This window comes from Grampus griseus (genome assembly GCF_964374135.1).
Source record: "Grampus griseus genome assembly, chromosome: 4".
Classification (NCBI taxonomy): domain Eukaryota; kingdom Metazoa; phylum Chordata; class Mammalia; order Artiodactyla; family Delphinidae; genus Grampus; species Grampus griseus.
Window position 1 is genome coordinate 101281108 of NC_138997.1, and position 23814 is coordinate 101304921.

At 42.4% G+C, this 23814-nt stretch overlaps 1 protein-coding gene across 1 annotated transcript in view; it reads right to left on the bottom strand.

Annotated features, from left to right (window-relative positions):
* CD38 (CD38 molecule) overlaps positions 1–18992 on the bottom strand; it is a 41461-nt gene extending 22469 nt beyond the window's left edge. Inside the window, exon 1 of the mRNA XM_082653230.1 lies at positions 18615–18992. Coding sequence (XP_082509356.1) covers positions 18615–18829 — 215 coding nt within the window. The 5' untranslated portion in view covers positions 18830–18992. The remainder of the gene's footprint in view (positions 1–18614) is intronic.
* Between the last annotated feature and the right edge of the window lie 4822 nt (positions 18993–23814).

The window sequence follows — 23814 nt, forward strand, 5'->3', positions numbered from 1 at the left end:
GCAGCCTTTAACGTTGATGGCCATTCCACATCAAAAAGTACAGTTTTACCACAATGAGATATCACCTCACACCTGTCAATGGCTATCATCAAAAAGAACACAAACAACAAATGTTGGTGAGGGTGTGGAGAAAAGGGAACCATCCTACACTGTTGGTGGGAATATACATTGGTGCAGCCACTGCAGAAAACAGCACGGAGGTTTCTCAAAAAACTAAAAATAGGACTACAGTATGATGCAGCAATTCCACTTCTGGGGATATATCTGAAAAAAATCAAAAACACTAATTTGAAAAGATACATGCACCCCAGTGTTCATAGCAGCATTATTTACAAGTTCCAAGATATGGAAGGCCCTAAGCGTCCATCAACAGATGAATGGATAAAGAAGATGTGGTGTATACATACACAATGGAATATTACTCAGCCATGAACATGAATGAAATTTTGCCATTTGGAGCCATATGAATGGATTTGGAAGGCATTATGCTAAGTGAAGTAAGTCAGACAGAGAAAGACGAATACTGTATGATCTCACTTATAAGTGGAAGCTAAAAAACGCAACAAACGAGTGAATACAACAGAAAAGAAGCAGACCCACAGATACAGAGGATAAACTAGTGGTTACCAGTGGGGTGGAGGGACAGGCAATATAGGGGTGGGGGAGTGGGAGGTACAAACTTTTGGATGTAAGGTAGACTCCAGGATGTATTGTACAACATGGGGATATAGCCAATATTTTATAATAACTGTACATGGAAAGCGACCTTTAAAATTTGTATAAAAAATTAAAATAAGAAAAATCCCAAAAATTTAGAATAAAAAAATCATGAAAGCACAGTTTTAATTCTAGAGAAGGGACTGGCCTGCAGGCTCTGTCCCAGGAAGGTACCACCATTGTCCCATTTTACTGATAAAGAGGAAACTTTAAGGCTGTGAATTTAACCAATGTGCCCGAGGTAACATGATCAGTAAGTGGTAAAGCGGGATTGGACCCCAAATCTGTGGGTGCCTCCCACATGGCTACAGCCTTACCGGGCAGGCTACTAAACTGTTCCAGCCTGTTGTCTTCATCTGTAAGAGGGAGATAAGAATACTTCATACCTGGGAAGTTTTGGAGGATTAAATGAGATAACACTTGGCTTGTCCCCCGGGCCCCCAGTTCTTTCATGGACGCCCCTCCCCTTCCCCAGCATGCATGGGACCGTTCACCTGCATCACTGCTGACCTGTGAAAGCTCTGCCGGGAAACCATTATCCACCTGGCTCTGCCCATACATTATATATGTAAGAGAAAAACGTTCTTACATAATGTACTTCGACATCAAAGTTTACGGGGCACCATCACGGCAAGTTTAGAGCAAAGGTGTTTGGAGGCTGTTTTACTTTAGAAGACCATGTTTTACTTCAATTCATGTAATGCAGTGGCCCTCACAGGAATTTCCTGTTCTGATCCCAACTCCCTCATAAACTCTTCTGCCTCCCTCCTCAGCCACAAAGAGTGGAAGAGGAGAGACATCTCCTTGATGTGGAAGGACAAGAGAATTTTCCACCACAAAAAAACTGGCAGTTCAGTGAAATCACCACGCGCTGGGCACCTACCATACACCAGATGCTTTCACCACCAAAAACGGGAGAACTCACAGATCTCCAAGAAGATTTTTATGCTTTTTAGGTATATAGATGCCTTCAAGACATATTACCTTAAGAATTCAAGAAACCCCAGGTTAAAAATTAAAAGTTTTTATGCTTTTTAGGTATATAGACCCCTTCAAGACACATTACCTTAAGAATTCAAGAAACCCCAGGTTAAAAATTAAAGTTTCTTGTTTAGAAGGAGCAGAGTTTAGAACATCAGAGTTGAAACAGATCTTGGAAGAGTTTATAACTCATCCATCTTCCCTTTCACTGTCTGAGACCAGAGCCTCCTACATGCCCCAAAAGTGAGAGGAAATGGGGAGAGGTTATGAGAAGGTTGGGGACAGGCTTTATGAAGCCACTTTTCATCCTTAAAATCTGGGGTGGGGGGTAATAAATTTGGAGTTTGGGATTAAAATATACACACTACTAGAAATAAAATAGATAACCAACAGGGACCTACTGTATAGCACAGGGGACTATACTCAATATCTTGTGATAACCTATAATGGAAAAGAATCTAAAAAAGAATATATATCTATACATATATAAACAATCGCTTTACTGTATACTTGATACTAACACGACATTGAAAATCAGCTATATTTCAACAAAAATTTTTAAAAAATCAAAAGTAAACATTTCACCGTGGATGAGCAATAAGCATTTTAATTGGTAGATAGGTAGAAAGATAGATGGATGGAAAGAAAGATAGAGGGAATTCCCTGGCGGGCCAGTGGTTAGGACTCCACACTTCCACTGCAGGGGGCACGGGATTGATCCCTGGTCAGCGAACTAAGATCCCGCATTCAACGCTGCACAGACAAAAAAAAAAAGAAAGAAAGAAATATAGATAGATAAAAATAAAAAGAAATTAGGACGGAGGGTACAGAGATGTCCGCAGTACTCATTCATACATGTCATTGCAGACATGGGTCTCAAGTTCACAAGTGTGGCTGGAAAAATGTGAGCCCTTAATTTAGTTATTTTTATTTGCAAAGCCCACGGTCCTCATTTTTGTCCCCCCGGGTAGAGCACTCTTCCATCAAATCAAATGGCAGACAAGCAAAAGCTGTTTCGAGTGAGCAGGCTGGTTTCAAGGAAACAGAGGGCCTCAGGATCCCTGCGTCCTGCGGGGATGGAAGCAGATGTCTCTAGCTAAAGAGGCAGCGTGGGAGAAGTAAGAACCATTTCTGAGAGTTCAGTATCGCTCTTCTCTTCAATAGCTCCTCTGTTCCAAAATTAGAGGCTTTAATTGTGACACTTCTAGGGCGGCCTACCCTTCACTGTGAAGGGAATTGTCAGCCCAGCGGGCTGTTCCTCAGAACTCAGGCCATGCCTGTGGCCCCTACACATGGTCACCTGGCCCAGAGGGTTGTTGGGCGTCACCGGGTCTTGTGAACTCTGGCCGCACATGAGGATCCCCTGGAGAGCTTTGGTAAACACACAGTGCCTGGCTCTGGACCAACCAAGGCAGGGTGAGGGAAGGGGAAGAGAGCAGAACCTGTAATTTTCCAAAAGCTTCTCATTCCCACCTCCTCCCAGACCCCTGGAAACAGCCCTCCTACTTCCTGTCTCAATGAATTTGAAGACTGTAGTTACCTCCTATAAGTGGACTCAGACAGTATTTTTCTTTTTGTGACGGACTTATTTCACTGAGCATAATTACCTCACGGTCTGTTCATGTTGTAACATGTGTCAGAATGTCCTTTTTTCAGGCTGAATAACATTTCATCGTAGGTATTCACCACAGTTTGTTTATCTCTTCACCCATCATGGGCACTTGGGTTACTTCCTCCACCCATCCTTTCATTCCACGAATATTTACCGAGGGCCTACTGCTAGCTTCACGACAGACACAGGGCTAAAAAGATAAATACACACCATTTCTATCTTCAAGGCACTCATGTCAAGGTCTAGAGCAGACAAAGAACAAAACTCATCACAACTAAAGCACTGGTGGCTTGCCCAAGGCACTAAAATTTGCAAACACAATAAAGAGTAGAACATTTTCCCATTTTCTACTACCCAGGATAGAAACAGATTTAAAAAAGAAAAACAAAAACTTGATTAAATGTGAATCAGGATCCTCATTTGGAGAATGATTTTTCTTTGTTTTCTCCCCCGATTGTGACACACGCAAAATCGATATATGTTTATAACTTCGGTGGGTTTCTCTTTGACCACCTGCTGGCTTTGCTTTCTTTGGTGGGTTCCAGAGTGATTGGTGATTTGTAGCCAACAAAAAAGAGATGCTTTATAGGGTGCCTGTGCTCAGCGGAATATAAAGCAGTCTTTGAACAAAGTTTTTATACTTTGGAGCTTGGAATAGTTTGGGTGATGTTTATTTTACATTAAGTGGGAAAAGTAGGTCTAAACTTAGAGAAATAGAAAAAGAATGGCAGCAAACTGATCACTGGAGTTGTCTCTGGGAAGAGAAATAAAGGGGAATTTCCACTTTCATCCTATACTTTTCTGTTGGCTTACAACAGAAATGGATTCTTGTATTATGCAAGTAACCTAGAAAAGAAGAGGTTAAATTTTTTTTAACTGAAGATCTGGTATGATTACAATCAATTTTTAAAAAGTGGAAAAAACCCCCACAGTAATCAAACCGTGTCTTAAAAATAGTAATATCTTGTTGCTAGGAGTATAAGGGTTGTTTTGTGACGTTTTCTTCCCTATATTTTGAATGTTTCTATAATAAGCATATATTACAATGGGAGGCATGGCAAAACTTTCATTTTCTTTTCAAGTTGCTTGAGCTGTTAGACCAAGCATTTGAGACTCTTGGAAGGTCTTAGAACATGGGAACAGCTCAGGTCCAAACCCCCGTGGTCGCCACCTACCATTTCTGTGCCGTCTCCCACATCTCTGGGCCAAAAGGTGACACTTCTCATTCCTCATCTAGTTCAGTTCAACACCAGGGGAGACCTAGTGTTGGTGACCCAGACCCATTTCTCAAGACCTAATGACATGAAATATGGGGTGAGGTGAGAAGAGGGCCATGCACCTCTTCCAGGGCATCTTTCTTTCCACGCTAAAGACTTCCTTGCATCCTTAAGCAAAATCGGATTGTCAGATCACCCTCTCACTTATCCCAGGTTGTACCCAGAATCAAACTTTGTGAATAATTTCAAGGAGACGGGTCATTGAGAAGCTCAGACAAAGCAAGGACAGGTCGGGGCATCCTGTATAGCCCCCAGGGTCCATCCTGTCCTCCTTCCTGGCCCAGAATGATAGATGAAGTTACCAAATGAGGTTTTGCAAGGTTCCTCACACAGCCAGAAGGAGTGAAGTGATGAGGCATCTCCATTTTATTCTCTGGAGAATTCTACAGCTTCCATGATTTTTCAGGGACTCAAACCTCACACATACTGCATTTATTTTCTATCAGTGATCCTTTAACAAATGACATCCTGCTGAGGGCATTCAAGAGATAAGTCTCTTCGGGCTTCCCTGGTGGCGCAGTGGTTGAGAGTCCGCCTGCTGATGCAGGGGACACGGGTTCGCGCCCCGGTCCGGGAAGATCCCATATGCTGCGGAGCGGCTGGGCCCGTGAGCCATGGCCGCTGAGCCTGCGCACCTGGAGCCTGTGCTCCGCAACGGGAGAGGCCACAACAGTGAGAGGCCCGCATACAGAAAAAAAGAAAAACAAAAAAGAGATAAGTCTCTTCATTCTAACCAATATCACTAGCGTATCTGCCCAGAGGGCCAGTTGTCAAGGAGATCCCAGCAGCTCACTTGCCTTCCTTTAATTCCCTCACGGGCATCCCTCTTCCTAAATAAGTAAAGCCAGCTACTTTAGCTCCTTCCTCCCTGGGGCCCAGAGTGCACCAGGTTGTATGTGTGTGGAGACGGTGGTGATGAAAAAGAGAAAGTCAGCCTTGACACGTGGGAGCTGGCCTGGCACTGGTAGGAAGGCCTTGGTGTTCTCCTGTGGACCACAACTCCAGGACAGTGGCATCAGGTAAGGTCACTGTGTGACCATAACAGCACGCCGTGTGAACAGACAAAAGCAATGTCCAAACCGCACACACACAAATGAAGTGACCCAATATCCATTCGTTGTGGCTCATATGAGCGACTGCTGCTTCTTTACCAATTACAGCTTCAGCTTTCCTTCATTCTTCCAGCCTGATAGATAAGATTTATTAAGATTCCCTATCACAGAATTACCCCCTTCCCCTCTGCTTCCTGGCAGCAAAGCCAGCCTCCTCGAACCTTTGCCAAATCTCATAAAATAAGCCTGAATCTTACCAGTCCTTTCTACCATCCTCAGACAGAGCCCTGCCCTGCCCCTCTGGGTCCCTATGGTGAGCGCTCAGTCTTCTTGCAAAGAGCAATACAACCACCTTGTTCAACCACCGTGTAGTGGCTGGTCTTGTGGTTTGGGGGAGGTATTGACGGTAACCCACCGTCTGAATGGGACATTACAGAATCGAAAGGCCTGTAAAAATCATCACACCTTCATCAGTGTTTATGCCTGACAAGCTCCAGGAGCAGCTTCTGAAAGACATGATTTGTTAATAAGCAACTTTCCGTGTTGAGCTGCACTCTCAGCCTGACAGCTGTTTTCTGTTTGCCTCCTTAACTGGTGACCTGGAGGCTCAAGGCATGCAGGCCGGGCACAGATGTCAGGATTCAAGGTCACTGGGGTGTGCTCCCCCTTCCTCCCACTCAGCTCCTTCCAGCAGATGCCATTACTTATCCCCCGAGAGTATTCCCTCTTGTTCACTTCCCACCCCTTCTCCCTCCCTCTGACCCACCTAGGTAGGTTGTCTCCTGTGCCCAGAAGTCATGCTAGAAGGAGAAAGGAGGGGGCATGACACCACAGAGCACTCACCCTGTGCCAGGCGCTGCGCTTGGCGCTCACTTTGTATGCATCCAATTTAACTCTCACACCAGCCCCATGGGGGGCAGGGGTACAATCCCCTGCTACTGAGGCTCAGAGCTTAGTAACTTGCCCAAAGCCAGTCAGCAAATGGCACAGCTGCCTTAGGTCCAAACTCTGCTCTCCCTGCTAAACAATGCTGCGTCCCACAGGAAATGTTAAATCATGTCCCCACCTATCCCCAGAACGAAGTGGGTCCTAACAGAAAGGAGGACCCAAGACCCCAGAGGGGTTGTCGTTTCCCTGTAGGTCAAATGAGAATTTGAAGACCAGAATAGGGACAGAAAGTAAGTGGAATAAGAGGGGACGGGGCAGAAAGTGTTAAAGTTTTATGCTAAAGCGAAGAAAACAAAAAAACAAACCAAAAAAAGATATATTTGGTGGTTAAATCCATTTTGTATGCTGTCAGCCTAGTTCAGGCTTCATAACTCTGTAATGTCACCTCTCTCTAAACCTACATCCTTCCCGTAAATGACAATTATATTTCAAAGTCCCCATCAATGCAGCAACATCACCTTCGTAATGTGTTGCTCCCCGGGGAAAGTGCTCACATCCCAAACCCTCTTCCTTAAAAGCACTTGAATCTCAAGGGGTAATTACACTCAGTCTGTGAATTTTCCTGCTGTTATGTCCTGCAGGGCCGCTTGTCTTGGACCAAAGAAAACGTGCAGGTTAACTCAGCGATGAAGTCTCAAATTTGAGGCTGCTGGAAGCCTGCATTGAAGGTGAAGACTGCCACCTAGTGGAGGAAGGGGGTAATTGTCAGGGTTCACTGAGGCAATTAGGACTTCCCTAAGTAGGATCTTAAAATCAGACTCTTCCGGCTGAAGGAAAGCTCAGAAATCATTAATTCATCAATCTGGCAAATATTTATTGAGCATATACTATGTTCCAGGCGCGTTTATGAGTAAGTAAGATATACCAGTGAACAAAATACACAAGAGTCTCTGTCCTGTGAGAATTCCATTCTACCAGAGCAAGACTGACAATAAACCAATTTTCAGCAAGACTGACAATAAAGATAATGAATGTTGTAGAGTATCCTAGAAATTTATAAATTCTATGAAAAAAAGGAAAAATAGAATAGGATAAGGGTGTCAGAGGTTATGGGGGAGGAGGTGTCTGTTTTTGGCATTAAACAGGTAGGACAGTAGATGACCTTTCAGCAAAGAATTGAAGGAAGCAAAGAACTTAGTCATACAGACATCCAAGCAAACAGCGTTCTGGGCAGAAGCAACAACCTTCCCAACAGCCCGAGTGCCTGGTGTGTTCAAGAAACAGTAGAGAAGCCAGTGTGGTTGGAGCATAGTGAGCAAGGTGGACAGTAGATAGAAATGAGGTCAGAAAGGTAATGCTGCCCCACTGAGTAGAGTTTCATAAGCTACTCACGGTGAACTGAGGAGCCATAGAGGATACTGAGCACAGTAGGTACATGATATTACTTAAGTTTCAAAAGATTTCTCTGACTGCTTTGTTGAATATAGTCTGAAAGAGGGAACAGGCAAAGAAAGGTAGACCAGTAATCCAGGCAAGTGCCCATGGTGATTTGGACCAGGGTGGTAGCAGTGATGATGGTGAGAAGTGATAGATTCTTGATTCATTGTAAATTTCCTAACAGATAAGATGCATGGTGTTAGCGAAATAAGGAGTCAATGATAATTCCAGGGTTTGGGGCCTGAGACACTGGAAGGATGGGGTTGCCATTAACTGAGATCGAGAAGGCTTTGGGTCGAGGTATTGATCAGGATACATAATATACTGTGTAGTATATATTATAACATTTGCTATATATGAAATACTACATACTATATACTGTATATTAAAATTATATTCTACATATTATATCAAAGTAGGATATATACATATATATAATTATAGGAATGCAAAAATGGGAATTATTGAGCCATAAATTTAACAAAATATATGCAAGACTTGTACTCTGAAAACAAAACATTGCTGAGAGAAATTTTTAAATGACTAAGAAAATAGATATCCTATATTCATGGGTTGGAAGGCTCAATATTAAGATGTTACCAAATCACAAGTCAAAATTTCAGCATGCTTTGTTAAAAATATTGGCAAGTTGATTCTAAAATTTATGTGAAAATATAAGCTAGCCAAAGCAATCAAAGGAAAAAAGCTGGAGGACTTATATTATTCGGCTTCAAGGCTTGCTAAAGAGCTTCAGTGATCTAGACAATATAAGAGTTGTGAAAGGCTAGCTATAGATCAAGGAAATAGAACAGAGAGTTCAGAAAGAAACCCATACATACATGGTACTGTAGAGTGAATTTTGTGTCCCCCAGAATTTGTAAGTTGAAATCTATTTCCCAAGGTGATAGTATTTGGAGATGAGGCATTTGGGGTAATTAGGTTATGAGAGTGGAGCTATCATGAACGGGATTAGCATCCTTATAAAAGAGACACAGAGAGCTCCCCCCTCCCTTCCTCCATGTGAAGACCCAGAGAGAAGGAGGCCATCTTTGAACTAGGAAGTAGGTTCTCAGCAGACACTGAATCTGCTGGCATCTTGATCTTGGACTTTCAGCCTCCAGAACTGTGAGAAATAAATTTCTGTTGTTCATAAGCCACCCAGTCTGTGGTGTTCTGTTATGGCACCTGGAATTGACTCAGACATGGTCAACTGACGTTCAGGAAAGGAGTCAAAGAGATTCAGTGGGGAAGAGAAAGCTTTTTCAATAAATGATACTACAGCAAATAGGTTTTTCATATGTGAAAAAAATGAAATTGACCCTTATTTCACACCATACACAAAATTAACTAGAAATGGATCAAAGACCTAAAGCACAGTTATATAAGAAAAAATGAACAAGTTGGACCGTATAAAGATTTAAAAAACAAACTTTGCTTTTTAAAAGACTCCATTTAAGAAGATGAAAAGGCAAGTCATAAAGTGGAAGTAAATATTTTCAGGATACATCTGATAAAGGACTTGTATTCAGAATACATAAACCACCTACAACTCAATGATAAGAACTAAAACCTAATTTTTTTAAGATTGGGAAAAGATTTGAATACGTACTTCAATAAGCCCATGAGATAATGTTCAACATCATTAGCCATGAGGAAAATGCAAATTAAAACCACCATTAAAATACCACTGCAAAGCCATCAGAACACTTCTAACAAGGAAGTGTAACAACTAGAATATTCATACCCTGATAATGAACACATAAAACTATACAATTACCTTGTGAAACAGTTTAGTAGTTTCTTAAATAGCTAAACTACATGGTTCAGCTATTTCATTTTTGGACATTTACCCAGGAAAAATGAAACCACGTGTCCACACAGTAACTTGTATACTCATATTCATGGAAGCTTTATTCATAATACTGTATCCAAAAAGTGAATACAATGCCCATCAACAGATGAACGGATAAACAACTTGTGGTATATACACGCAATGGGCTACTATTCAGCAATAAAAGGGAAGGAACTATTAATATGTACAACAACATGGGTGAATTCAAAAATATTATGCCAAGACCATGAAAGAAGCCAGAGACAAAAGAATATGTAGTGCGTGATTCTGTTTATATAAACTTCCAAAAACATGTAAACTAATGTCCACTAACAGAAGGTAGAGGTACCCTACTCAGTGTCAAGACATTAGTAATTTAAACAATGTGGAGTGGTATAGAGAAAAACAGATCATAAAACAGATTAGAGCCCAGAAGTGAACTGATAAACCTGATATGCAACAGAAATGGCATTATAAAACCCTTGATAAAAGATGGATTATTTCATAATTAGTACTCGCACAACTGACTATCCATCTGTAGGGAAAAAAATGAAATTAGGTTCCTACTTTATACCACACACAAAAATATATTCCATATGGATAAAACGCTTAATGAAAATCAAACATTTAAAATTTTTAGATTATATGTGACACTTTTGTTACCTCTGGTAGAAAATAAGTTCTTAAATAACATACAAAAGGCACAACTATAAAAGATAAATATGGGGGTTCCCTGGTGGCGCAGTGGTTGAGAGTCCGCCTGCCGATGCAGGGGACACGGGTTCATGCCCCATTCCGGAAAGATCCCACGTGCCACGGAGCGGCTGGGCCCGTGAGCCATGGCCGCTGAGCCTGCGCGTCTGCAGCCTGTGCTCCTCAGCGGGAGGGGCCACAACAGTGAGAGGCCCGCATACCACAAAAAAAAAATAATAATAAATATGATTACATTAAAATCTTCAGTAAGACAAAGGACCCAATAAATAAAGTCAAGAGTCAAACCACAGATTGGGAGAACATATGTGCAATCCACATAACTGACAAAAAATTAGAATCCTGAACGTATAAAGAAGAAAAACAATTCAATACAAAAACAGGCAAAAGACAAAAATAGGCATTCCTCAGAAGAAACCAGAATACCAATAAACGCATTAAAAAATGATCAATTGCATTAGTAATCAGGGAACCAAAAATTAGAGCCACAAAGAGATGAGGAAAATTGTTTGACAATTCCAAGTGCTGGTGAGGATGTACAGTAACAAGTAAATTCACACTGCCTTTGTGAAAGGATGTTGATACCACAAAGTTGGAGACCTGTTTGCCCATATGTAACGTGGCAGACACTGTTGCTTCCCAAGCCAAATAGATATTCCTCACCCTTCTTCCCTACTGGTAAAGCATGTCTCCTATCATAGTGATTCCAAATATCAAATACTCACTTTGCAAGCCTCCTCTACAGTTTGGGCAGCCATGTGAGCCACTAGCCATGTGGCTAGTGAGATTCAAGGGGAAGCACAGGGGCAGCTGAGGAAGGGCTTCTGGGAAAGATGCTATTCCCTGATAAAGAGACTTGCAAGGAGGGCACTCCTGCCCATCCTCCTGCTCTCTGTTCCTGAGTATCACTCTCTAAGGACATAATGCCTGGAACTGCAGATGCCATCTTGTGACAAGAAGCTCAAGGATGAAAGTCACGCTAGGGAGATGGAGGAGTGAAAGATCCTGGGCCATCAGTGAGCTGCTGAATCTACCAAGGACCACCCCACTTCTGATATCTTGTCATGTGTATATATAAAAAATCTCTTGCTTTAAACCTCTTATAGTTGAGTATTCTTTTACTTGCAGCCAAAACCATCTTCATTGTTACACCCATTGTTATGGGCTAAATTGTGTCCCCTAAAAGATGCTGAAGTCCTAACTCCCAGTCCCTCAGAATGTGACCTTATTTGGAAATAAGATCTTTGCAGAAGATCAAGTTAAGATGAGAGTAAGGGTGACCCTTAATCAAATATGACCAGTGTCCTTAGAAAAGGAGGAAACTTGGATCCAGAGACAGACACACACAGAAGGAAGAACACGTGAAGACACAGAGAGAACATCATCTGCTAGGCAAGGAATGCCCGAGGCTTCTAGAAATGAGAGTCAGGTAGCAGAGTCTTCCTCACAGCCCTTAGAAGGAGCCAACACTTCTGACACCTTGATTTCAGACTTCTGGCCTCCAGAACTGTGAGACAATAAATTCCCACTGTTTAAGCCACCCAGTTTGTGGTACTTTGTTATGGCAGCTCTAAGAAATTAATACACCCAGTAAAGGTGAAAATGACATACTCTATGAATTTGGAATTCTGCCTCTAAGTAAACATCTTAGAAAAAAATCATAAGCGCAAGTAGACATGTATGTTTTAGCATTGTTTATGTCAGCAAAAACTGAGAGTAAGGGAATCTATTAATAAGTGTAGGTTACGGTCATTCAGCAGCGTACTATACAGCAGTTAAAATTAATGAACTAGTGCTCATATAGCAACATGAATAAATCTCTAAAATAATGTAATCAAAATCACCAAAACATATTGGTAAGTGGAAAAAGCAAAGGTTATTCTACAGGGCAAAAACACAAAATAAATACAAATTAAAATTAAAATTCAGTAACATCTTCCCTTATTAGATTGTCAAAAATCAGAAAGTTTGAAAACATCCTGTGTAGTGAACGTATGAGGAAATAAACTCTCATTGCCTCATGAAGAGAATTGCCTTATAAAGAGAAATCTGGCTATGTTTTCAAAATGTAAAATGGTATATTTTTTGACTTAGTGATTCTGCTTCTAGGATTCTATCTTACATCTCCAAGTATTTTATTGCAGCATGGTTTGCAATATATTACAAAAGTTTTAAAACAACCTAAATGTCCATGAGTACAAGTCTAGAATATGGTGAATCTATACAGAGGAATATTATTAGAATGAGACAGAACTACATTGATAATCAAGATAAACTGTTAAGTGAAAAAAAAGTGAGACAGAAGAGAGGATGTGTATAGAAAAAAAGAATACATGAATATACACTTATATAGTCAGAGAACATTTCTAGAAAGATACAAGTGAAACAAGTAGTATTTGCCTCTGAGAAAGAAGAAAAGAAAAGTGAGGGGGGAGGTATTTTGATTTTATCTATAGCATGTTATTTCTTTTAAAACTAGGGAATAAAAGATCTGACAGAAATATGACAAAAGTTTTATTGTCTGTTAATTCTGCACGATGTGTAAATGGCTAGTTGTAACATTGTTCTATGAATATTTCAGTGCATTTAACATTTTCATAACTTAACATGTTTAATTTTTTAAGAAAAGAATGGAGAGGAGATATGACCTGGGGAATAAGGAATATTGAAGAAGGAGAAAGTAGTCCCTTGAATGGGAAGAATGAAGAAAACTAGACCCGTCAAATACAAAAAGTACAATTTTTAGCTGTAAAGTGATATTTTCGGGCTTCCCTGGTGGCGCCGTGGTTGAGAGTCCACCTGCCGATGCAGGGGACACGGGTTCGTGCCCCGGTCCGGGAAGATCCCACATGCCGTGAAGCGGCTGGGCGCGTGAGCCATAGCTGCTGAGCCTGCGCGTCCGGAGCCTGTGCTCCGCAATGGGAGAGGCCACACCGGTGAGAGGCCCGCATACCGCAAAAAAAAAAAAAAAAGGATATGTTCATAACCTTGGTTTCCAAAGCACCTTTTAAAATTTTTACCAAGAAGTATTAAAACATGAAATCAGATCCCCAAAATGCAATTAATTGTCTTTCATCTAAGTCTCACATCGTCCTTTGTAGTTTTAAATCTCTCCCAGTTTCAACTGTATGTCTTCCGTCTTTCTTTACTCTTAAAGAATCCCCAAGGAGATTTCATTACTGCTCTAGACAACTTAATTCATAAACAGATGTTTCCTCCTAGAAACCAAGATAATGCAGGAAGCAAATTTATTATGAATTTCACAATATTTACACCATGAAGTACCAAAACCAGAAATGACTTTACAACATTTGCTTGTTAGTCATAATAAGAGAAAACAAACCTTTGAACTATCAAGACAAATCTGGACCATGGCCAAGTAACTGCGTTGGGGGAATTGTTAATATCTCTTCAAATCAAGCTTTACTAATTGCTTCAAAAACATCCAAAGACTAAAGAAGTAGGCAGCTTTCTGCTATGTGGATATGTCATGTTTGATACAGCAGGTAAGAAGTGGAGAACTAAATTTAGCAATTCTTGAAATGCCTCATTATGGAAGAAATTTGAATTATGTCTATAAAACTACTAAGCTAAAGCCATTCATTTAAGCAGGTCTATAGCTTCCTTTTGTGAAGCTCCTTACTTTTTTTTTTTTAATTGTGGTATACCCCACTATTTAGAATTCCACTTGGGGGGTTAAGTGATTTTGTATTCTTCACTATATTTTAAAAATATTTTTCCAAGTATTCTAAAATGGGCATGTTTTACTTTTATAATTAGAAAAAAATGTCATTGGAAGAAAAAAGAATGTCATTCTCACGCTCTATTTATTCTTCAAGTTTCTGACCTCAGTTTTCACTTTATTTTTTGTCTTTAATAACAAGATTCTCATCATCCCCCTGCTTCCAGAGCAGGTATTTACTGGTGATACTTTTCTGAAAAAGATGAGCCCCCATTCCCGACTCATATCAACTATGAAAACTCGTGGATATAATCAATCCTTCCCTTCCAAGCCCTTAGTCTTTGAAACACACACACACACAAACACACACCACACACACACACACACACACACACACACACGAAAACAATTCTTGATTCATCTCTCATTCAGTTTCCTGTTTTGTTCTCACCATCTTGCATCTGTTCTTTCCACCACAGTTCATTTAAAGAAAATGTTGTCCTGGTTGTTTTCTAACCTGATCTAGGTCTAAGGCAAGAAATAGATCTTTAATGGCAAAAAAAAAATGCATGACCACTTCTAAATTCATTTATTGCAAAAAAATCTCTTAACTGACCAGTATTTAACTGAACCACTTTCTGTTCTCTCTGTACAAGTTGCCTATCTTCTACACAATTAATAGGCTACTCTCTGTATCCCCAAGGACTTTCATTTTCACTTACTTGGTTTTTTATTTACCTATTCTTGAATATGTTTATGCTTGTTGTTTTTGCTTTAATTATATGCTTTCATTAAATTGTTCATAAATAAATTGGATAAGTGGAAAAAGAAAAAAACATGTTTTCTATGAAAACCAAGTTGAATTTTTTGGTAAAAATGACCCAGGTGAGTCACTTTAAAAATGTTGCTGACTGACAAAGGATTAATCTCCAAAATTTATAAGCAGCTCATGCAGCTTAATAACAAAAAAACAAACAACCCAATCCAAAAATGGGCAGAATACCTAAATAGACATTTCTCCAAAGAAGACATACAGACTGCCAACAAACACATGAAAGAATGCTCAACATCACTAATCATTAGAGAAATGCAAATCAAAACTACAATTAGATATCATCTCACACCGGTCAGACTGGCCATCATCAAAAAATCTAGAAACAATAAATGCTGGAGAGGGTGTGGAGAAAAGGGAACCCTCTTACACTGTTGGTGGGAATGTAAATTGATACAGCCACTGTGGAGAACAGTATGGAGATTCCTTAAAAAACTACAAATAGAACTACCATATGACCCAGCAATCCCACTACTGGGCATATACCCTGAGAAAACCATAATTCAAAAAGAGTCATGTACCAAAATGTTCATTGCAGCTCTATTTACAATAGCCCAGAGATGGAAACAACCTAAGTGTCCATCATCAGATGAATAGATAAAGAAGATGTGGCACATATATACAATGGAATATTACTCAGCCATAAAAAGAAACGAAATTGAGCTATTTGTAATGAGGTGGATGGACCTAGAGTCTGTCATACAGAGTGAAGTAAGTCAGAAAGAGAAAGACAAATACCGTATGCTAACACATATATATGGAATTTAAGGGAAAAAATGTCATGAAAAACCTAGGGGTGAAACAGGAATAAAGACACAGACTTACTAGAGAATGGACTTGAGGCTATGGGGAGGGGGAAGGTTAAACTGTGACAAAGCGAGAGAGAGGCATGGACATATATACACTACCAAACGTAAGGTAGATAGCTAGTGGGAAGCAGCCGCATAGCACAGGGAGATCAGCTCGGTGCTTTGTGACCGCCTGGAGGGGTGGGATAGGGAGGGTGGGAGGGAGGGAGACGCAAGCGGGAAGAGATATGGGAACATATGTATATATATAACTGATTCATTTTGTTGTGAAGCTGAAACTAACATACCATTGTAAAGCAATTATACTCCAATAAAGATGTAAAAAAAAAAATGTTGCTGAATTTGTTATTGGTAGGACAATTGTCAAAGACCTAAGGAAACTGTAGAAATCTAGAAGCATTCTTTATATATATATATATATATATATATATATATATAAATTTACTTATTTTATTTTTGGCTGCATTGGGTCTTCATTGTCACATGCAGGCTTTCTCTAGTTGGGCTTTCTCTAGTTGCTGCAAGCAGGAACTACTCTTCGTTGTGGTGCGCGGGCTTCTCACTGCGGTGGCTTCCCTTATTGGGGAGCAAGGGCTCTAGGCACGCGGGCTTCAGTAGCTGTGGCACGCGGGCTTAGTAGATGTGGCACACGGGCTTAGTAGATGTGGCACACGGGCTTAGTTGCTCCACAGCATGTGGGATCTTCCAGGACCAGGGATCGAACCCGTGTCTGCTGCCCTGGCAGGCAGATTCCTAACCACTGCACCACGAGGGAAGCCCAGGAAACATTCTTTACTTAGACAACTTCTCAGTCGACTTTAAAGAAGCTGGCTCTCAAACCCCAGTTTCTTCCATCTTGAATCCCTCCTTATCCATCCAACCAGCACACTATTTCTGCTCTCCTTTCCAGCAAGACCCCTGGCGAGAGCTGTCTATGTACAGTCTCCAATTTCTCTCTTCCCACCTTTTTCTTGAATCCATTCCAGACAGGCTTTCACCATGACCACTCTTCTAAAACTGATCTTGTCAAAGTCATCAATCCATTGGTCAATTTTTAGTTTTCATCTTACTTAACCAGTCGGAATCACTTGAATAAGACAATTAACACTTCCTCCTTATAAAACATCTGCTTGAATTTCTCTGCACAGTTGACTTCGTCATTTATATCTCCAGCCCAGACCTCTCCCTAGTACCCTAGACTCAAAGAAACCAGCTTCCTATTCAATATCTGCACTTGATTGTCAATGGACATTGCAAAACTACTATGTACAAAGCCAGACCAGTGTTTTCTTTCCCAACTTGCTTCATCCCAGTAGTTCCCTTTCTGATAAATGGAAATTCATTTTTCTGGTAACTCAGCCCACAAATCTCATTTCTTCTTTTTCTCTAACATCCCATACACAAGTCCATAGCAAATCACATGGAATCTACTTTCAAAATGTATCCAGAATATTTCCCCTTCTCATCACCATCCATCACTATCCAAGTCTCAATCACCTCTCACCTGAACTGCTACAAGAACTCCATGGCCTCCATGCTTCTGTCCTTGCCCCACTACCATCTATTTTCAACCCAACAGCCAGAAGGATGCCTTTAATAAGGTGTCAGACAGTGGTACATGCTCTATACATCACTATTCATCACTAGTGGATGTATCCTATATCCTAAGGACAAAAAGAACCATAAAGACATTTAGATATTTTGTTAGTAATAATAATAATACATACATACATATTATTTGTATATATGAAAACGAATACATAATTATATTAATGTTATTAGGAACCAAGCTTTTTAGGGTCAGAGAAAACAGATACAAACATAAAATTTAGGAATTCCCTGGTGCGTCTCAGGGCTCATCCCCTGGGATCACGGGTGTTTGGAGGCGGAACTGATCTCAGGCACACAGATGACAATCGCCGCTCCCCTGTCCGCCTTTGGCAGCCTGAGAAGCAACGTTTTACTTCCCAGCTTATTCTGCTTTATGTACAACTTCGAAAAATGAGTTTTCCGGGTGAAACCAAGCCCTGAGAATGGAAGTCAAGAAAGCGTTTCACTATGGGGAGAGATTAGAAGCTAGCTGGGAGAGGGCCCGAGGAACCTTCCGGAAAGTTCCGTAGACTGATGTGGGTGGTGTTTCTAGGGTCTGAACGGAATCATTAAGCAGATGCACTTTACCGTGTGTTTTATCTTTAAAATTTTTTTAAGTTGTTACCGCTTTGTTTTGCTTTGTTATTGGATGCTGTGGTCACATTCATTTCAGGGCGCACGAAAAGAATCGGGATGTTGTTTTATAGTAATGAATGAAACTAACTTCAGTGATCGGGCCCTTCAGACACCATCCTCCCACCTCAGGCTCCGCAAGCCACTTCACCAGGTGTCTGTAACTGTCCGGGGCGCTTTTGGGTCAGAGATGGCGAACGCAAACCCCATGAAATGTAGGAAACGCCAGCAACTTCCCGGCTTCTTGGCCGAGTGGGGCTGCGGTCCCAAATGGGGCCGGGCTCCGGGCGTCTCTGACAAGTGTCCGCCAGTTGAGCGCAAGGGCCAAGGAGCAGCGCGCTCGCCACCGCCCGCCTGCACCTCTGGGGACTGGCGCTCGGACTCGCGAGCCCGGACTCCCTACTCAGCACTGCCCCGCGGGCTCTCAGCTGACTCGGAACAGTCGATGCTTTGTTTCAGGCAATCCTGACGGCTACTCGGACCGCACGGTCCGGCTGTGCCCAGCTGTGCCCAGCCACCACCGCGCGCGGTGCCCCGCCATGCGCCAAAGACGCCGACTCACCTGAGCTCCGGCTGCACCGACTGGGTGTACTTGTAGCATCGCTCCAGGACGATTTCTTGAAAACGGGCAGTGCTGCCCGTCCCATTCCACTTCATGTGCTCGGACGAGTGGCGCCACATCCGGACTCCGACCACCACCGCGATGATCCCCCCCACCAGAAGACATAGAAATATGCAGAGACAGATCTTGGCTTTCTTGGGTCTGGAGTCGGCCATGGGTTCCAACGCGGGTCGCCCGGGCGAAGTTGGAGAAGAGGCTGCTGGAGGCTGGGCAGGCAGGGAGGAGAGAGCTAGCTCGGTTCTGAAACTGCACTTCCCCTTTATCTCTCACTTGCTTTTTCTCCGCTTCCTTTCCCACCCCCATCCCCTCCTTCAAAGTTCTTCGATCGCGGTCGCTCGACCAACAAGGATTTCAAGGTCTTAAAAAGCCTTCGAGACCACCTAGAGGGGTGGGATAGGGAGGGTGGGAGGGAGGGAGACGCAAGAGGGAAAAGATATGGGAACATATGTATATGTATAACTGATTCACCTTGTTATAAAGCAGAAACTAACACACCATTGTAAGGCAATTATACTCCAATGAAGATGTTAAAAAAAAAAAAAACAAACAAACAAAGCCTTCAGCACCTACTACAGCCGTTCACTTCCCGACTTCTGAGCAGAGAGCCACCACTTTGACCTTACTTGACAGGCACTCAAAGAACAGACAGAGTACAGCCTTATACTCCTCAGTCATCAGTCGGCTCCCTTTATCAAGCCGCACTTTACACTTTACCCACACCTGCTCCCTGGACAGTGTCAAGGCGACTGTCTGCCTCCGTACCTGTGTACATGCAATGCCTTCGGCCCACAAAGGAAGGCTCTACCTCTACTTATAACGTTGAGGAATACCTGCTCAGCCCCCTGTAAAGGCTCTACTTAAGCCTTATGCCTTCTCTCCATTGGCATCAGATTAAGCTATGGGTTCAAACTGAGCTCTGGCTGGGTGATGTGGGGTAAGTTACTTGACCTCTCTGTGCTTCAGATGTAAAGTGGACACCATAGCAGTACTCACTTCATGGGGCTGTTATGAGGATTAAATGAGCTCATATTTACGAAGTGTTTAGCCTGGCACATGGTAAGCACTCACTAAGTGTTAGCTATTCCTACCTGCTCCCTGAGGCTGTGGAGGGGATGCAGTTTTGTAATCCATGAGGTGTTGCTTGGAAGTGTCTGTCATGCAGTAAGTACTCAAAGTAGTGGTTCAACAAATAATCCAGTAGCTTTTCCCAGATGCCCCCTGCATCACCTCTCTCAAGGTTTCCTAGCACTAGGAGCATCTGTGACATTTCAGCAGAGACCTAAGGCAAGTGGAAGATCAAGCCAAGAGACTTCCTGGGGCAAACAATTTCCAGACAGAGGGGAGAGCAAGTGCAAATACCCTAAGGCAGAAAAGCCCTTGGCCTGTTCCAGGAGCAGCAAGGATGCCATTGGAGCTGGGGTGCAAGAGTAATGGAGGCAGAGCAGGAGAGAAGTTCAGAGGGTAGAAGGAGGCCAGGTCACCCATGGCCCTGTAGGACAAGATAGGACTTTTTGGACTGTGAATTTTATTTTTAACCTATTCAAGGTCACTGAGTGACTTGATCAGGCATGACATTTTAAAGGCTCTATCTGGCTTCTGCACTGAGAATAAATTGTGAGAAAGCAAGGATAGAAAGATAGAGACCAGTTATGATGACTTTAACCAGGAGAGTAGTAACAAAAGCAGCAAAGAAAAAAGGAAGTTGGATTCTTGATGTAGTTTGAAAGCATAAGCAATGGCATTAACCGATGAGTTGGATGTGGGGTTTACCAGAGAGGGGTCTAAGATGATTTCAGGAATTTTGACTTGAGTAACTCACCAGAGAAAGGACAGCATTGCCATGTATAGCAAAGGGAGAACTAGGGGTGAAATAGATTTGGTTTGGGGGAAAAGGCATGAAGAAAGAATTTGGTTTTGGAGGTGTTAAGTTTGAGATGCCTATTAGATCCCCAAGAGCAGACATCGAGTAGCTAATTGGGTATAAATATCTGGTATTCAGGCAAGGGGTCAACCCTGGAGACATAAATATGGGAACCTTTCTCATATAGTTAGTTTTTAAAGCCAAGAGGATAAATGAGATCATGTAGAGAGTGTCTGTGGACACAGAAGGAAAGGGTTCCACCATGGGGCATGTGTGTAGAGAGATCAGAAAGATGAGGAGAGCTCCTGCAGACAGAACTGGGCAGAGAGACCCCTGACACCAGAGGGAGGGCCACTTGGGAGTTACTGGTGCAGTTGGCAAGAGCAGTTTTAGAGGAATGTCCAGGACAAAGCCAGATGTGAGTAGGTTGATGAGAATATGTGAGAAGAGAAGGTGGCTTCAGTAAGTTGGTTGACTTTTTTTGGAAGAGCCTTTTTTGTCAAAAGGAACTGAGGACATGATATTGAGCAGAGACCTGTATAATATGTTTGTAGGATGACAGGGTAACCCAGTGGACAGGCAACAACTGATAATGCAGGAGAGGGGAAATTGCTGGAGCAGAAGAGCTCGCATGTAGGTGAGAGGAATCCCAGGCACGAGCTGGTGTGGCAGGTGCTGCAGCCCTCACGGAAGGAAGGTGGAGGACATAGCTTTGGGGGAGGAGGGCTGGTGGATTTGCTGACAGCGACTACGTGTGGATGGTCGCTTTTTTTTTTTTTACATCTTTATTGGAGTATAATTGCTTTACAATGGTGTGTTAGTTTCTGCTTTATAACAAAGTGAATCAGTTTTACATACACATATGATCCCATATCTCTTCCCTCTTGCGTCTCCCTCCCTACCACCCTCCCTATCCCACCCCTCTAGGTGGTCACAAAGCACCTCGCTGATCTCCCTGTGCTATACGGCTGCTTCCCCCTAGCTATCTATTTTATGTTTGGTAGTGTATATATGTCCATGCCTCTCTCTCTTTGTCACAGCTTCCCCTTCCCCATCCCCATATCCTCAAGTCCATTCTCTAGTAGGTCTGTGTCTTTATTCCTGTCTTACCCCTAGGTTCTTCATGACATTTTTTTCCCTTAAATTCCATATATATTGTTAGCATACGGTATTTATCTTTCTCTTTCTGACTTACTTCACTCTGTATGACAGACTCTAGGTCCATCCACCTCATTACAAATAGCTCAATTTCGTTTCTTTTTATGGCTGAGTAATATTCCATTGTATATATGTGCCACATCTTCTTTATCCATTCATCTGATGATGGACACTTAGGTTGTTTCCATCTCTGGGCTATTGTAAATAGAGCTGCAATGAACATTTTGGTACATGACTCTTTTTGAATTATGGTTTTCTCAGGGTATATGCCCAGTAGTGGGATTGCTGGGTCATATGGTAGTTCTATTTGTAGTTTTTTAAGGAACCTCCATACTGTTCTCCATAGTGGCTGTACCAATTCACATTCCCACCAGCAGTGCAAGAATGTTTCCTTTTCTCCACACCCTCTCCAGCATTTATTGTTTCTAGATTGTTTGATGATGGCCAGTCGCTTCTGACTGCTTCTCAGTGAATAGAGAAAGTCACCTGCTGAGAGTGGGTGGGGCCAGTGCAGCTCAGGAGACCAAGAGGGAGGATGGGGTGGGGACATCAGAGGTTCCCAGCGTGTTGTTAAGGGGTCAGGAAGCTAAAGAGAAGCCAGTCAGCGAAGGTTTCCTTCTTTTAAGCCATGCTTTGTGACGATGTAGCTTTTGAAACCTAACTCTGGTTACTTTACCCACTCCAACTTCCTGCTTGCTCTAGACACAGAAAGCAGGCATGGAAGCTTCCAGCCTCCAGGGGCACCTCGCCCCCCCAGCCCCTATGGCACTCCAGTCCTGGGGCCCTTCTCTCTGTCTCCAACCAACCGAAGCTCTTCCCTGATGCTGGGCCTTCACAGATGCCATTACCTCCCCATCCCTACCCAACCCCTGCTGAGCTCCTTCAATGTGACTTCCTCAGAAAGCCTTTCCTGACCCCACTGAGCCCCCAAACTGAGTTAGGTCTCCAAGTTGTACACTTTCCTAGCAGAAGAACACAGATGCCAGTGGTTCTCCTGGGACAATACAGAACCCAAAAGCTCTGGTGTGGATCACCCAGACCAGAGAATTTCTTCAAGGTGTCCTCTCCAACTAGACCAGGGTTTGCTTGAGACTAGGTCTGCAGGAATTAAGTCATAGAAAACAAAACTTATGGTTACCAAAGGGGAAAGGGAGGGGGGAGAGATGAATTAGGAGTATGGGATTAACAGATACATACTGTTACAGATTAACAGATACATACTTACATATATATAAAATAGATAAGCAATGATGATTAACCATTGACACAGGGAACAATATTCAATACCTGGTAATAACCTATAATGGAAAATAATCTGAAAAAAACACATATATATATAACTGAATCAGTTTGCTATACACCTGAAACTAACACAGAATTGTAAATCAACTGTATTTCAATAAAAAAAAAAAAAAAGCCTCGGGCTTCCTTCGTGGCGCAGTGGTTGAGAGTCCGCCTGCCGATGCAGGGGACACGGGTTCATGCCCCAGTCCGGGAGGATCCCACGTGCCGCGGAGCGGCTGGGCCCGTGAGCCATGGCCGCTGAGCCTGCGCGTCCCGAGCCTGTGCTCCACAACGGGAGAGGCCACAACAGTGAGAGGCCCGCGTACTGGAAAAAAAAAAAAAAAAATCTGCGTGCATCACTGAATTATTTTGAGCATTGAATCAGGTAACATATAGAGAGAATAGCTGAGTGACCCCTTAGCAAGTGTTCAACAAAGAAGCACTAATAATGGGGGAGCTGCGTGAGGACAGGAAGGATGGCGGTGAGTCAGAGTAGATTTTCAGAAGGCTTTGGAGAGACAGTAACACTAGATGAGGCTGTGGAAGGGCAAGGAAGGTTTGCAAAAGAGAGAGAGACATGGAAACAGACCTGTAGGGCGAACTGGGGGCAGACGATGGGATATCTGGGGCATCAGAGGAGTGACCACCCCCAGGCCACACACCTGGTTAGTGGAAGTGCTGGTCCTAGAATGTGGGTTTCAAGCTCTTTTTTTCCTTGGTCAGCTTCATTAGTCATTTTTAAATCATTCAACTAATACAATCACATTTAAAAAATTGGAAATAGAGAAAAGAAGAACATTGCCTCTACTCCCATTCCAAAACCCTAACCCAACTACC